We start from the raw sequence: 16,396 nt of genomic DNA, 5'->3' as shown, positions 1-16,396 counted from the left end.
GAATTTGTTATTTATTTAACATGTTATTTATATGGGCTTTAGTATGTGGACTTTTAAGAATAGTTTGGGATCTTAACACTCCTTTTCAGTCCTGAGAACAGCAGATGCTGCATTTTGATGTATATTACTGAAGGCCCCAAAGTCACAATAAACAGCTTTTGAAACCATACAGAGTTGTAGCTATAGGAGAAAGTTTGCCAGTCTGTTCCTACTAGTGACATCTTCTGTTTGTGCAGCTGTTGACTATAGCAGCTTCTCTCTCTTTCTCTCTTTTTTTTTTTGTGCTAAAAACAAAGGATCATTTTAGTGTTTGTGAGTTTTATTGTTGAGCTCTGATATCTAGAATTGCACTTAGAATATAAGCCAATACAAACTTTAATATTTAAAGGCACATACTGTATGTATGTACAGACATTAGTTTTGAATTATACAGAATACCTTTTAAACAGTAGGTTGCCTAAGTTTATAAAACCTTTTATAAAGTACAAATGAAGTGGGGTGTAAAAATTTTTTGCAACTTTCGACTTGAGCAAGAATTTGAATTTATTGCTACCAAGGTAATTTATGAGTTGATATTTTTCTGGGGGAGAGGTCAGGAAAAGTGTTATTTTAAAATTATTTATTTATAATTATATTAGTGTGGTTAAGACTGATAATTTGGGCCGGGCGCGGTGGCTCAAGCCTGTAATCCCAGCACTTTGGGAGGCCGAGACGGGCGGATCAGGAGGTCAGGAGATCGAGACCATCCTGGCTAACACGGTGAAACCCCGTCTCTACTAAAAAATACAAAAAACTAGCTGGGCGAGGTGGCGGGCGCCTGTAGTCCCAGCTACTCGGGAGGCTGAGGCAGGAGAATGGCAGGAACCCGGGAGGCGGAGCTTGCAGTGAGCTGAGATCCGGCCACAGCACTCCAGCCTGGGCGACAGAGCGAGACTCTGTCTCAAAAAAAAAAAAAAAAAAAGACTGATAATTTGATGTACCCATATACCGTGCTAGAAAAAAACCCTGAAAGTCTACTAGCTCAGATTTATAAAACTGCTCAGTGAGTTCTCATATGTCGTAAAGGACTTTTTCGTTTTTAAAAGAAATCCTGACCAGGCTCATGCGTATAATCCCAGCACTTTGGGAGGCTGAGGTGGGAGGATCACTTGAGCCCAGGAGTTCAAGAACAGCCTGGGAAACATGGCAAATCCCCATCTCTACATTAAAAAGTTTGCTGGGTGTGGTAATGTGCACCTGTAGTCCTAACTATTTGGGAGGCTGAGGCAGGAGGATCACTTGAGTCCAGGAGATTGAGGCTGCAATGAGCCATGATCATACCACTGCACCCTACCCCCATCCCCACCCCATGGCAGAGTGAGACCCTTAAAAAAATCCTAAAAATTATATTTTTAGTGCAGTTAAAACGTGACTTCAGTTTCTTTTCTTCGGCATATATGTGTGAACTGTATAAAGCAAGCTTCCATTATCTTTATATTATTGCTGTAAGTCAGCTTTTCTTTTTCCTAATTGGGGAAATATTTATTGTTTTGATATATTGTGTCCTATATAAGTGAGTTTGGGTTCTAATGAATATCACAGAGTGAAAATTACTAGCTTGTATCATTAGAGTTTGAAGATGTTTTTGCCTCTTATGTTAATCTTTAAGAAATCAACTTCAATTCACTACTATTTATATTATTATTATAGCATATCTACTTCTGATTTGGTTAATTGTACAAATGTAAACCTCAAATCAGGTGGGGAGGAAGGATACTGAATTAATACTGTTGTACAGTTCAGATTTTACCATCCCCACCCCATCCCTTTTAACAAGCATTTATGAGTATTTACAGTGAACTTTTTAGAGAACTTAATTTTTCTGAAACAAATGAGCATATCTCATCTTCAGATTTTTTACTTGGATTCCTTACTAACTGCTTTTGTGAGAAACATGAAATTTATTCTTAAAACTATGCTTTGATGGGAGCTTCTAATAACTATCACCCTAGTGGGTTTGTTGGGGAAGAGTTCTGGCTAGGGCCGTGGCTTTTAAGGTAATTTTTTAGAGTAGTTAAAAACATTAACTTGCATTTCACTTACTGGTTTCATTAAAACATGTTCGTATCATTTGATGTTATATTTATATGATTTTTTACAGAATGTACTTAAGGATTTCAAAAAATAATTTAAAATGTTAAATTTGTTGTTAACTATAACATATAGAAACTGCATAAAACCAATGTACAGCTTGATGAATTGTTACAGGACAAACACCTTGTAAATTTTATCCTGGTTAGGATATAAAACTTAGCCAGGCACCCTGGAAGCTCTCCAGATGCCTCTTAATCACAACTCTCTTTGCTAAGAATAAGTCCTATCCTGACTTTTATGGATTTTATTTACTTTTCTTTACAGTTTTGTCGCCCATGTGTGCATCTCTAAATACTACAGGTTTTTTTTTTTTTTAGTGTCTTTTAAAGCTGTATAGATTTCTTATAAGAAAGATACAAAGTAAACTAAAATGGATTACATATCTTGGATTACTTTAGTTTACTCAGATGTGTACTGGGAAACTGAAGTACTCATCTTTTCCCCAGTGTAACTGTGCAGATATTTTCTTCTTAATGTTAAGTTTTTTTTTTTTTGTTTTTTTGTTTTTTTTTTTTGAGACGGAGTCTCGCTCTGTCACCCAGGCTGGAGTGCAGTGGCCGGATCTCAGCTCACTGCAAGCTCCGCCTCCCGGGTTCACGCCATTCTCCTGCCTCAGCCTTTTTCATCTTAGACATTTTCTTTTCTTTTAATGATACCGATCTAATTTCCAGAAATGGACAGAAATAGTCAACTTTTAAGACTATTGAAACAAATATAGAGTATTAATTATCCTTCATAATTTTGTTCAATTTTTCCCCCAACAAAATGAGTTAAAAACACATTGTCTGAAGAGCTACATCTCTTACTACCAACTTTATTTTTAGACCCTGGTGTATGACTTCTGTATTTTCTTGATTGTTTTAACAGCTTTAATTACATTGAAATGTAACATTTGATTTATTTTCCTTATTTGGTGGCTTTGTCTAAATAACTTGATCATTATTCAGTTATTTTAAAATTGACATTGCTCTTCCTTTTGGATGTTTTATGAATGCTGAGAAGAGACCTAATTACTGTTTATAAGGACTGACTCTTCTGTTGTTAAATTGTGAATTTGTAGGAAGTTGCTTGCTCACTTGTTATTAATGTATTCTACTTTCTCTTTGAAGAATGTCAAGCTGTCAGCTGAGGTAGAGCCATTTATTCCCCAGAAGAAGAGTCCTGATACATTTATGATCCCGATGGCTCTCCCAAATGATAACGGAAGTGTTTCTGGTGTAGAACCAACTCCAATTCCCAGCTACCTGATTACCTGTTACCCATTTGTGCAGGAAAACCAGTCTAATAGGTAATTTGTTTATTTTTATTTTCTTTTTCGTGGGGGTGGCTATAAAAGCTGACAGTGCACTTAATATTTTTCTTTTGTAACTTTTAGACTTTAATCATTTCTCTATTAAGAGGAGTAAATAAAATGATACTGAAATTTGGAAATTGTTAATATGGATTAGTTTCTTATTTTTTCTAAGGGAAAATTGAATTCTTAGGCTATGTCTCCTTCAGTAAGTCATTGAAATTTATTTGAAGTAAGTCAGCTCAAAGGGAGAAATAAAATATTCAGAGGTGAACAAAACCTTTTTTTTTTTTTTTTTTGAGATTAAACATCTAATCTCACAGCTACCAAGACAGTCTCTGGTGTAAAAGAAAATACCAAGCAATAGTCCTTAACTTTGAAGCTGTCATGGTTAGTATGTATTAATATTTCTAGACTCAGATTTTAGTTTAAATTGATGTCTGTGCTATAGTTACAGGATGATTTAGCAAAATTGCCCGCAATTAGGTCATGTGTAACTTAGTGGTTAGGGTGTTACTTATGATAGTCATGATAGCCATTCTAACCCTGCTTACACTGTCTGAGTGATGAGCACTTCATTGGTAGAGTTTATTTTATTGCTGTATAAAAGTACTTTCAGCCTTTTTCAAGTTATGTCACACAGAAAATTTTGTTTGTCTAGGACTATACATGGATGAGACAGCTGGTGACTGGCTATAGGCTCTGTCATTCCTGAGGGCTGAGGCAATCAATATTTCTACCCCATCTCTAAACCATTGTTGCACACTAGTGTGCCAGTGCACATTCTTTGAGAAATTGTGGATGTATGGTATATAAGGCCATTCAACTACTCAGATATTAAGTATTCAAGTTAATATTCTGAGACTCTTAATAAAGAATCTTGAGGGTTAGACAAATAGTAGGAACTAAGGAATCATTTTCAACTGAAGTTAGTATTATATTAAATATCTTTGCCTATATTGGATAATGTGCAAACTGATTCATGAAACTAAATTTAATAATACTATTTTTCTATTTGAAAAAATGGCCACGTATACAGTATGATAAACTTAATTGATTTTCTTGGTTTACCAAATGATCTTTGTGAATTCATGAGTAAACCAGCCAACAGATTATTTTAAAAATATTTTTAGGAATATGGCCGTGAACATTTTACTGTTTTGCTTTGTCATGGGAGTAATGAGGAAAAGCTCTATGCTTCAGCTCCCTACTCCCTAGGACCCTGTATTGATTTGGTGGGGGGCTGCTGGGATAGGAAGAATTTTGCTAGTGTTTTATATGAACTACACTAGAAGCAGCTCCACCGCTGAAGATGTCCGTGAACAGATTTGCCTCTTCTCTTCTTTCCCTTGGACCCACAGCCTGCTTCTATTGCCAGGAGGGGAGCCAGGAAAAGAGCTGGACTTGGCCAAGTGATTAGGGGAGTATGAGAGGAGGAGGAGTAGGCTCTGGGATTGAGCTGAAGAATGAGAGGTAGAGGAATTAAATCACCCTATGTAACGGTCACCTTACACAATGGTCACTTTACTCTGTTCTTTACAGAAGGCTGTCACAGTTGTTTACCTTGAATGGGAACTTTGGACTGCCATTGTTGGTAGATCCAGTAGCTAGGTGTTTAACTTTTAGGCAGAAATATCTTGAGGAAGTTGAAGGCAGAGTTACAAACTATACTGGTACGTGGAATACTGTAAAACCATCAGGTTGGGTTCGTTTATACTGTTGTTTACATTGTTACTACATGTACATAATGATCTCTGTAGCAAAAAAATGTATAAGATGATGAAAGTTTTGTCTCCTTTCCCAAAATTATCACAAAGCCACTGTTCTGTACTGTTTTGTCTTCTATTAGTATAAGAGATTTTGCTTTAGTGGATTTTTTAGACTTGTCAGTAGATTTGTTCTTCTTTGATTTGGTTTTACAGACAGTTTCCTTTATATAACAATGATATACGATGGCAGCAACCCAATCCAAACCCTACTGGACCATACTTTGCCTACCCCATTATATCTGCTCAGCCACCTGTTTCTACAGAGTATACATATTATCAGCTGATGCCAGCACCATGTGCCCAGGTTATGGGTTTCTATCATCCTTTTCCTACACCTTACTCCAACACCTTTCAAGCTGCAAATACTGTAAATGCTATCACCACAGAATGCACTGAGCGTCCAAGTCAGCTTGGACAGGTCTTCCCATTGTCCAGTCATCGAAACAGAAACAGTAACAGAGGATCAGTGGTCCCAAAAGTAAGTGTCTGGTCTTGACTGGCTTTTAAATTTGATATTACTTATATTAGTATAAGTAAGTTGCTACTTGGGTTGATTGACTGTTAATGCTGAATTTGTTATAAAACATACTGTTCCTATTGTGAAATGGTAAAGGGTATGTAATTCTTAAAATAATTTTCTTTGTGTTGTTTATTCCTCATTCTTAATCGTGGTGTGATTGATAATCATTTTCATGTTCCCTTTAGAGAGTTTTACATAACATAAGGCAGAAATATTTACAAATTAATTTAGGGATAAAAATTGCATGGTGACACCAGCCTTCATAAGTGATTAGTGTGGATCTTGTGCTAGCTGTGTTGAATGGCTAATTCATTTCAAGATATTTCAATTGGCCAGGTGCAGTGGCGCACACCTATAATCCCAGCACTTTGGGAGGTCAAGGCAGGCTAGTCGCTTGAGCCCAGGAGTTTGAGACCAGTCTGGGCAACATGGTGAAACCCCATCTCTAACAAAAATACAAAAATTAACTGGGCATGTTAGTGCATGCCTGTAGCTCCAGCTACTTGGGAGGCTGAGGTGGGAAGATCAATTGAGCCCAGGAGGTCAAGACTGCAGTGAGCTGAGATAGCACCACTGCACTCCAGCCTAGGTGACAGAGTGATACCCTGTCTCAAAAAAAAAAAAAAAAAACCCCAAAAGCTGTATTCAGAAGTTAGCAGGAGACATTATGGAAAAGAACATTTGTGATTCATTAGATCCCTTAAACTTTATTGTTTTTAATCTGTGAATTTTTAGTAGGAATAGCAGTTTATTATTTAAGAGATGCTTTACTTTTATATGAATAAGGGTCTCCTAGGACTGAAGAAAATGAAAGATAAATATGTGAAACCAGTTATTCAGTACCAACCTTTTGACTAAGTAAAAAAAAAAAAAAAGAAAAAGAAATGAAGGCTTAGACTCACAAGAGAATTAAGATTTAATTTTAGTTAACTTTTTAACTTAAAAGGCTATTTTACAGTTGAAGCCTTATTGTCAAAGCTAATGGGAAGAAGGAACATGTTTCTAAGTTAGCACTTTTTAGCTGATAGAAGAGGTACATCTTAGACATATCTCACGAGTACATCATCAAGGAGTTGATGCTTTCCCTAGATTCCATTAGCCCAATTTCTTCAGTGAAGTCTACTGCCTCCTCGTATAATTTCTAAAAATTGAAATACAAGCAGCAGAGATTGCTTTCAAAAGCTTTTAGTTTTTGTTCATGGAAACATTCTTGGTCAAGGAATATCCTTTTGGGAACTCAGAATGAAAAAAAAAAAAGTGTTGGAAATAAGATAGTAGTATAAAATTTCCAGATGTTGAAGGAACATGATTTCTCAGGATACATTCCCAGCACGTCAGTTTAGGAAGTTCAAGAAGTTAAATTCAGAGTTCTATTGTGTAAGTTGCTATGAAGTGATGAATACTTATATTTTTAAAAGTAAAGGAAGAGATCAGTTTTTTAATATTGATTGATTGATTGACAGGGTCTCGCTCTGTCGGCCAGGCTGGAGTACAGTGGAGCCATCATTGCTTACTGTAATCTCAAACTCCTGGGCTCAAGTGATCCTTCTGCCTCAGCTTCCTGGGTAGCTGAGACTACTGATGTCTTTTTTTTTTTTTTTTTTTTTTTTTTTTTTTTTTTTTGGTAGCGATCGGGGGTCTGTATGTTGCCCAGGCTGGTCCCAAACTTCTGACCTCAAGTGATCTTCCAGCCTAGGAGCCCAGGAGTTTGGGATAATGGGTGTGAACCACTGTGCCCTGACAGGATCAACTTTTTTATATTTTCTTTTTAAATTCTGAAGCAGAAATCATTTTTCATGTCATTGCTTTTCTGAAACTAAAATTTACTTTGCAATAAGTTACCTTTTTAAAGAAATTTACAACCCCTTGTATGACATTATTATACCCCTGCTGTTAATTACTTTTTGACTGAGAAAATAAAAAATACAAGTAGCAGTTAAAAATGAATTCATTTATTAATCATACTTATATGACATTATTATACCCCTTATATGACATTATTATACCCTTGCTATTAATTACTTTTTGACTGAGAACATAAAAAATACAAGTAGCAGTTAAAAATGAAATCATTTATTAATCATACTTATGTTGTTATTTGAAAAAGTGTATAAATGTGTGTATAATACATTGTTTAGCCTATTATGCTTTGCTGCAGGTATTTCATGAAACCCTAATACTATTGCCCCATGGAAGCCAAGAATTTTGAACATATACTTAGCTGTATTTTGTAATAGATGTGTATTTTATAATGTTTAGTACATTGAATAGTTGTGTGTTTTTTGTTTTTTTTAAATCAGCAACAACTTTTACAACAGCATATAAAAAGCAAAAGGCCGCTGGTGAAAAATGTAGCTACTCAGAAAGAAACAAGTGCAGCAGGTCCCGATAGTCGATCAAAAATTGTGCTTCTGGTAGATGCTTCACAGCAAACTGGTAAGGCAAGGGTTCTTACATGTGCATCACTGATTTTGATCTTTTTTCATTTGTCACTTTATAATTGTGGTCTGTACCACTTGTCAGAATTGTAGACTTTCATCCTTTCTTTTGTCCTGCCACTTTGTGAAATTCTCTAGGAAGGATAAAGCAATCTGTGTCCTTAATGTTCTTTCAATTTGCTTGCTGGCCTTGTGTACAATTTTGGGCGGGTTTAAGGTGTCCTTTTCCTTTTGTAATAATGTAGTTCAGAAACCAGAGATGGAATTTTGCAGATACTATAGAAATTTGAGGAACTCATTTTGGTTGAAATTAAAATTGTACATGTTTTTATAACTAGATTAAAACCCTTTATAAAACATCCTAATATCCTATACATCTTCATAGAAAGAACTTAGCAAATTTTCTATGGCATGTTTTGGCATAGATCTGAACCAAACCTATGTATGTCATTTATATCCTGTTAAGTACAAATTTTGAACTAGTCAAATATCATTTTGTCAAACATTTTTAGAGGACTGTACAGGCATTAAATAAAAAAGCTTTCACCTGGTAATAGACAAGAATTAATATTCTTACAATGTGCTGTTTTTTACAGTTTATATTATGAAATTTCGCTTTGTATCCTTGATCTCAGTTTATTATCTGTAGAGTAGATGTTTATCTCCTCTCATCCATAGTCAGTGACACTAGTAAACAGTCTTTGTTCATGATCCAAGACCAAGATCCATTCAAAGTCATAATTAGCTTTTCTATCTCTGTACAGCCTCCATTCAAATGAGGTCTGAGTTGAAATGAATAAGATGGCTTATGCTTTTTTCACTTAGGTTATACCTTTTCTTTTGGAGATCTATTTATCTTTTTACGGTTGCTTAGATCTATTAGGAGCAGAGAAAGGATCTGAAAATCAGTTTAAAAAGTCTTGCTGATAGTACAGTTATTGTGTGGTTAAAGCATAAAGGCATGCATCTTTGAGATTAACAGACTGACAAATACTTGGAGTGGCTATGGAAAAGAATCACAATGTAATATATTACAAAGTTTTCTGGTTTGGTTGTCTTTAGTCATAGTGACCCGTTGCTATGTGCTTTTAACCCTGGGAAGGCTTTAAAATATCCTTCTTTATGTTGCTTGTTATTTTAACCACAAAGACACTCTGAGGCATAGGAATTAGAAAATGAAAAGATAAAGGTGAAGTTGGATAGAATATTGCATATTGTACATCCTATTAGTATTTTTATTTTTAGTTTTCAAGTTCAAGGATTGTAATTCTATCAGTATTTTTATTCTTCAGTTAAGTTTTTAATTTCTGAGGATTAATTGGTATCAAGCAGAGATCAAATTAAATATTATAGTTTATTAGGAATGTCTTTCCATTTGTAACAAATTTTTACATTTGAACACAAGCTCATTATTTAAAAAGAGTTTATAATAAGATGGCTGGATCTAATATAATATACAAAAGTTAATTGCATTTCAGTTTGCCACCCACAAAATTTAAAAAAAAGATGTCATTAACAATAACACTGAAAAAGAGAGTTTCTGGAAATCTTAGAGAAGACGTATGGGATGTGTAGGCAGAAAATAGTAAGACTAGGCTGGGTGTGGTGGCTCACACCTGTAATCCCAGCATTTTGGAAGGCCGAGGCAGACAGATCACTTGAAGCCAGGAGTTCAAGACCACCCTGGCCAATATGGTGAAACCCCATCTCTAGTAAAAAATACAAAAATCAGCTCTGTTTGGTGGCAGGTGCCTGTAGTCCAGCTACTTGGGAGACTGAGGTAGGAGAATCACTTGAACCTGGGAGGCGGAGGTTGCAGTGAGCTGAGATTGCATCACTGCATTCCAGCCTGGCAACCAAGCAAGACTCTGTCTTGAAAGAAAAATAAAAAAGAAAGCGATAGGTCTTTATTATGGGACATTAAGAAAAACCTAAATATCATGTTCAAAGTAATTTTGGGGAAGCTTGATAAACTAATTCTAAAATAAAGGAACAGTGGTCTCAGAAGACCCAAGACATCCCTGGAAAAGAACTTTTCCTCTAGATATGGAAACTTATAAAGCCGTCTTAATTCCTATAGATTTATTTTGTCGATGCAGTATACAAAAGTCAAACAGAACAGAGAGCCTAGAAACAGACCCCACATGTGTATGAAAACACGTGTATATGGAAGATGACAGAAAGAGCGTTGCCGATTTGTGCCCCATGCAAATCTATTTCAGATTGATTAAGGACGTAGGGAAGCCCAATGATAGAAGAAAATATAGGCAGATAACTTTATGACTGCAGGGAGGGAACTGTTTCTAAAATTAAGAATTTCTGTTTATTAAAAGTAAGTGAAAGAATAGGCCCCAACTTGGAAAAGACTTTTACCATGTATATAACTGACAAAGGATTAGCATGAGATGTATAAAGAATTAACATGAATTGATAAGAGAATGATCCCACCCTGTCCTTGGGGCCCATGGAACACTGTGCTGGTAGGCTAAACAATTTTGCAGGAATATAGGAATTTTTCTTTGGACCCAGCCATCTCATTCCTATGAATGTGTCCAAATGGAGCCTCCCCCTAGAAAGAGAGGGGGCTATTTGATTAAAGGTGCATTTTGCCGCAGTGCAGCAAAAGTACTGAAGCTTTCATAGTGTCCACTAGTAGCAGGTAACAAGTCCTGCTTGGACACTACTCTAAGTACAGGACACCCGCTCTGGAATAATAAGGAGTCATCTTATAATTATGAAGACTTGTCATAACATGACGTCATATTAAGCAGAGTACAACTCAAAATTAAATCAGTGTTGTATAAAAATTATGAATGGGCAGAAATGTGGAAAAAGGAAAACTTGTAATTTGTTCAAAGAAAGTCTGGTTTTTTGTTTTTTGGAATGTCTTGCTGCAATTATAATTTGTGAAATAAGAAATACAACTCAGAAAAATGGCAGAAGTCAGATAATTCAAAAGTAATATTAATAAAAATTTCACAGAAGGGAAAACACTTGTGGCTAAAAGCAAAAAAGCAAAAAAAAAGATCAGCCTCATTATTAAGCAGGAAATACTAATTAAAATCCACAATGAGCCACCATTTTATACCCAACAGATTAGGTACAGTCTGGATGATAATGTAAAGTATTTAATGAATATATGGATCATTGGGTGAATATACTATTGTTGGAGTATAACTGTCTATTAAGTACCTTTGAAAATGATTGGGCATCAAGTAAAGTTGGATATGTTCATCCCCTAAGTTCTGGCAGTATTTACCGTAGAGGAACTTACATATGCATGTATGCACATTCATGTGTCTGTGTATCAGTGTCAACAGTAATAGTGTTCTTAGTAGCAAAACTCCGAAACAACTCAGGTGTCTCATCAGTAGTACAAAGGATAAGTACACTGAGGTATATTCATGTAAAGGCATTCTAGATTCCAGTGGCATTAATGAATTATAACACATGCACCACAATCTCAAAGCCAGTGTTGAGGTGTGGCAGGGGTGAGAAGTCACATGGGCAAAGTGGTGTTTTAAAATAAAGTTGAAAACTGGAAAATTATATGATTTAGGTTTTAGAAATACAGAAATCCATGGTAAATCTATAAAGAAAAGTGAAGGAATGATATGCACAGAATTCAGAATAGATGGTAAGCTCTGGGCTAAGAAAATGGTATAGTAGTGGAGGGGAACACACAGCAACCTTCAAAAGATTGATGACGTTCTCTTTCCTAAATGGTTGATGGTGATTTTAGTATTTTAGTGACATATTTTAGTCTGTCTTCATAATAAAAACATACAGGCTGGGTGAGGTAGCTCATGCCTGTAATCCCAGCATTTTGGGAGGTCACGTCGGGTGGATCGCTTGAGCTCAGGAGTTTGAGACCAGCCTGGGCAACATGGCGAAACCCTGCAAAACCCTGTCTCTACAAAAAATAACCCCGGTGTGGTGGTGGTGCATGCCTGTAGTCCCAGCTACTTGGGAGGCTGAGATCGAAGGATTGCTTGAGCCTGGGAGGCAGAGGTTGCAGTGAGCCAAAATTGTGCCACTGCCCTTCAGCCTGGGAAACAGACTGAGACCCTGCCTCAAGAAAAACAAAAAACATTAACCAACTTACCAGGAACATCTTACCTTTTAATGAACTTTTCAAAAAGTTGTCACCTATTTCTTCATTTATGAAGTTTGGTATCTATTTTCTTACAATCTTAATGATGATTTAATGAGAATTTATCAATTTGCTCATCACAAAGAATTGTCACACTTTCCTTGCCTTTGTAGATTTCCCATCAGATATCGCTAACAAGTCTCTCTCAGAGACCACTGCCACAATGCTCTGGAAGTCCAAGGGCAGGAGAAGAAGAGCATCCCACCCCACTGCTGAATCTTCTAGTGAGCAGGGGGCTAGTGAAGCTGACATTGACAGTGACAGTGGTTACTGCAGTCCCAAACACAGCAACAACCAGCCTGCAGCAGGGGCTGTGAGAAATCCTGATTCTGGGACCATGAATGTATGTGGCATCGTCTTGATTTCTTTATTGGTCATTGATATCAGTATTATTATTTTGCATCCTCTGCTAAAGCTTAAGTATCTGTTTTCATTAACAATTACTACAGTAATAGGATAGTTACAAGTGTATTTTGTATTTTATTAATAAAAATGTTCATTTATGAATAAGTATGATAATACTGTGATATGCATGCTTCACACTAAATTATAAAACATTTAGCAAAGTACATAATGTTGGTTCTCAAGTAGAGTATAATTGTCTTTTTGTTTCTTTTTTTAGCATGTGGAATCATCTATGTGTGCAGGTACTTATTTTCTGCATTGTGTTTTTGCTATACTTTCTACTTTGTCCATTATCAAGTTTTCCTTTTAAGCATGAGGCGTGCTGATATTGCAAACAAAACAGAAATCTTGCAGAGATTCAAGGTAATTTGGAAGTACAGTTTTGCTGATCAGCTTGAGAAAATGCCAGCTGGAGATGTTCTGTAAGAGGACACTTGTATTACTAAGAACTGTAGTACTACTTACAAGTTTATAGGGCTGGGTAAAGTGGCTCACGCCTGTAATCACAGCACTTTGGGAGGCCGAGGCAGGTGGATCACCTAAGGTCAGGAGTTCGAGACCAGTCTGGCCAACATGATGAAACCCCGTCTCTACTAAAAATACAAAAAAATTAGCTGGACTTGGTGGTGAGCGGCTGTAATCCCAGCTACTTGGGAGGCTAAGGCTGGAGAATTGCTTGAACCCAGGAGGCGGAGGTTGCAGTGAGCTAAGATCTCGCCACTGCACTCCAGCCTGGTAAAGAAGAGCGAAACTCCGTCTCAAAAAAAAAAAAAGGTGTATAGAAAAATTTTCAGTATTGCATTTCTAGTGACTGAATTTCAGTATATGAAGTCAGGTCAATTTAGGTTTTCCTGTCTTTTATAAGTAAATTATAATTTAAAATTGTATTTGTTATAGGTGGTGTAAATTGGTCCAATGTAACTTGCCAGGCAACTCAGAAAAAACCTTGGATGGAAAAAAATCAGACATTTTCTAGAGGTGGAAGGCAAACTGAACAAAGAAATAATTCACAGGTAATTCGAATTACGGTGGAGAAAATTAATTAGGTATGAGATGAGTCATTTTAGATTTGTTAGTTACAGTGGTGTAGTGGATATGCACATTGAGTGATTTGAAAGTGAACTATCGTGTAACTTTAAAATGGCTTAGCTAATAAACTTAAATAATGAAACAAAATGGCAAAGTGTTGAGTGGGTATATGTGGTACCATTTTTCTACATTTCTATATATTTAAATATTTTATAATGTTAAAAAAGGATGCCCTTTAATCCTGTTTCATTTGCCATGTCTTTTTCCCACATAAAAATTCAAAAGCATTTTGTGCTTTAAATATTGATTCTTTGATCTTAGGGATGGTAGCCTTGTCCACGTGTCTTTACCTGACTGTAAATACCCTTTTGTGCTAATGGCAGTGCCATAGTGATGGCTTGCCATGAGGTAGTCAGGGCAGATTCCTGAGGCCCAGAGGAACAAGGTGTAACTGCAGTACAGGAGAGGGGGCTGTGCACTGCCATGAACTACAAATAACTGTAACTTCCTGCTTTGGTTGGCTGTAAAATCAGGGAGTTGTTTAATGGTCATTATTTTTCCTTTTCATTTTTTTAGATGGCCTTCTTGGATTCCTTAACTCTATTAAGGAATTAAAACTATCATATGACTATATGGATATATTCATCTGTGAATAAACTTAAATAGGAGCAAGTTACTAATGGGTTAAATATGCCAACTATTTGCCTGTTCCTTTGCCTCCCTGGAATGGAATATAGGTTGAGCATTCAAGAAAAAGTTTCAGGCCGGGCGCGGTGGCTCACGCCTGTAATCCCAGCACTTTGGGAGGCTGAGACGGGCGGATCACGAGGTCAGGAGATCGAGACCATCCTGGCTAACACGGTGAAACCCCGTCTCTACTAAAAAGAAGTACAAAAAACTAGCCGGGCGAGGTGGCGGGCGCCTGTAGTCCCAGCTACTCGGGAGGCTGAGGCGGGAGAACAGCGTAAACCCGGGAGGTGGAGCTTGCAGTGAGCCAAGATCCGGCCACTGCACTCCAGCCTGGGCGACAGAGCGAGACTCCGTCTCAAAAAAAAAAAAGAAAAAAAAAAGAAAAAGTTTCAGATTTTAGAGCATTTGGATTTGGGATTGGGATCCCTAATCCAAATCTAAAATCTGAAACTTTTTTCTTTTTAGTTGACACGTAATAACTGTACATAGTTGTAAAGTATAATGGGATATATTGATGTATGTATACAATGTATAATGATCAAATCAGGGTGATTAACATATCCATCATCTCAAACATAGATCATTTCTTTGTTTTGGGAACATTCAGAATCCTGTCCCCTATTTGAAAATATACAATAAATTATTGTTAACTGTAGTCACCCTACCAGTGCTATAGAACACTAGAATTTATTCCCTCTTTGTAGCTGTAATTTTGCATTCATTGACCAACCTCTCCCTATCCCTCTCCCTCAATCCTTCCTAGCCTCTGGTAACCACTATTCTACGCTCTACTTCTGTAAGATCAACTTTTTTAACTTCCACGTGTGAGTGACAATGTGTGTTCTTTATCTTTCTGTGCCTTGCTTATTTCACTAAACATATTGTCCTCTAGGCTCATCCATGTTGCTGTGAATGACAGGATTTTGTTCTTTTTATGGCTGAACAGTATTCCATTCTATATATATACACCACATTTTCTTCATCCATTCATCTGATGGACACTTAAGTTGATTTCATATCTTGGCTAATGTGAATAATGCTGCAATAAACAAGAGAGGCAGATATCTCTTTAACATACTGATGGCTTTTTCTTTGGCTCTAGTAGTGGGATTGCTGGATCATGTGGTAGTTCTTTTTTTAGTTTTTGAGGAAACTTTATACTATTTTCTGTAGTGGTCATACTAATTTACATTCCCAAGATCAGTGTGTATACGAATTTCCTTTTCTCTGCATCCTCACCAGCATACCAGCATTTTTTTTGAGAATAGAATAGGCATTCTGAGACAAGAAAATACTTCCTTATGGTTTTGATACACATTTCCCTGATGATTAGTGATGCTGAGCATTTTTTCATGTATGCTTTCCTTTGAGAAATGACTCTTCAGATCATTTGCCCATTTCTTAATTGAAAAATATGAAACTTTTTTAGTGCCATGACACTGCAACTAGAAAATTCTGTACATAAGTACTTAACACAACTTCGTGTAATGCACATAGTTATTTAAAATACTGTATGAAATTACCTTCAGGCTATGTGTATGAGGTGTATATGAAACACAAGTGAATTTCAGTGTTGAGTCTTGGATCCCATCCCCAAGATACCTCAGTATGTATATGCAGATACTCTAGAATCTGAAAAAATCTGAAATTCAAAACACTTCTGGTCCCGAGCATTTCAGATAAGGAATAACTCAACCTGTACTTCATATGTACCTTAACATTAATTAGGCTGTCAAAAAACAAAACTCACTCTTCCCTGTGGTTATTGCAAAAATAAATCATTTGTGGCAAGCTGGTGAGGCAGTCTAACTTTATTTGATTAAAAACAAAAGAGCCAAAAGAGGAATCATTTATATAGATTAGATAAACAAATTCTACGTAATATTTACATATGGGCTGAAATTTTCTGCTGAGACTGTAATCGCTAGTCCTACCCGTGTTTACAGTTTCAGTACTATTGGTTTTGCT

The 16,396-nt window shown here is 36.4% G+C and overlaps 1 protein-coding gene across 1 annotated transcript in view; it reads left to right on the top strand.

The window, feature by feature from the left end:
• Nucleotides 1-16,396, top strand: part of SECISBP2L (SECIS binding protein 2 like) — a 56,483-nt gene that overhangs the window by 5,586 nt on the left and 34,501 nt on the right. Inside the window, 6 exon segments of the mRNA NM_001258064.2 lie at nucleotides 3,243-3,421; nucleotides 5,347-5,671; nucleotides 8,014-8,149; nucleotides 12,418-12,647; nucleotides 12,927-12,951; nucleotides 13,607-13,722. Of these exon segments, the coding sequence (NP_001244993.1) occupies nucleotides 3,243-3,421; nucleotides 5,347-5,671; nucleotides 8,014-8,149; nucleotides 12,418-12,647; nucleotides 12,927-12,951; nucleotides 13,607-13,722 (1,011 nt within the window).

This window comes from Macaca mulatta, chromosome 7 (genome assembly GCF_049350105.2).
Source record: "Macaca mulatta isolate MMU2019108-1 chromosome 7, T2T-MMU8v2.0, whole genome shotgun sequence".
NCBI lineage: Eukaryota > Metazoa > Chordata > Mammalia > Primates > Cercopithecidae > Macaca > Macaca mulatta.
This window is presented reverse-complemented; position numbering and strand designations above follow the sequence as displayed.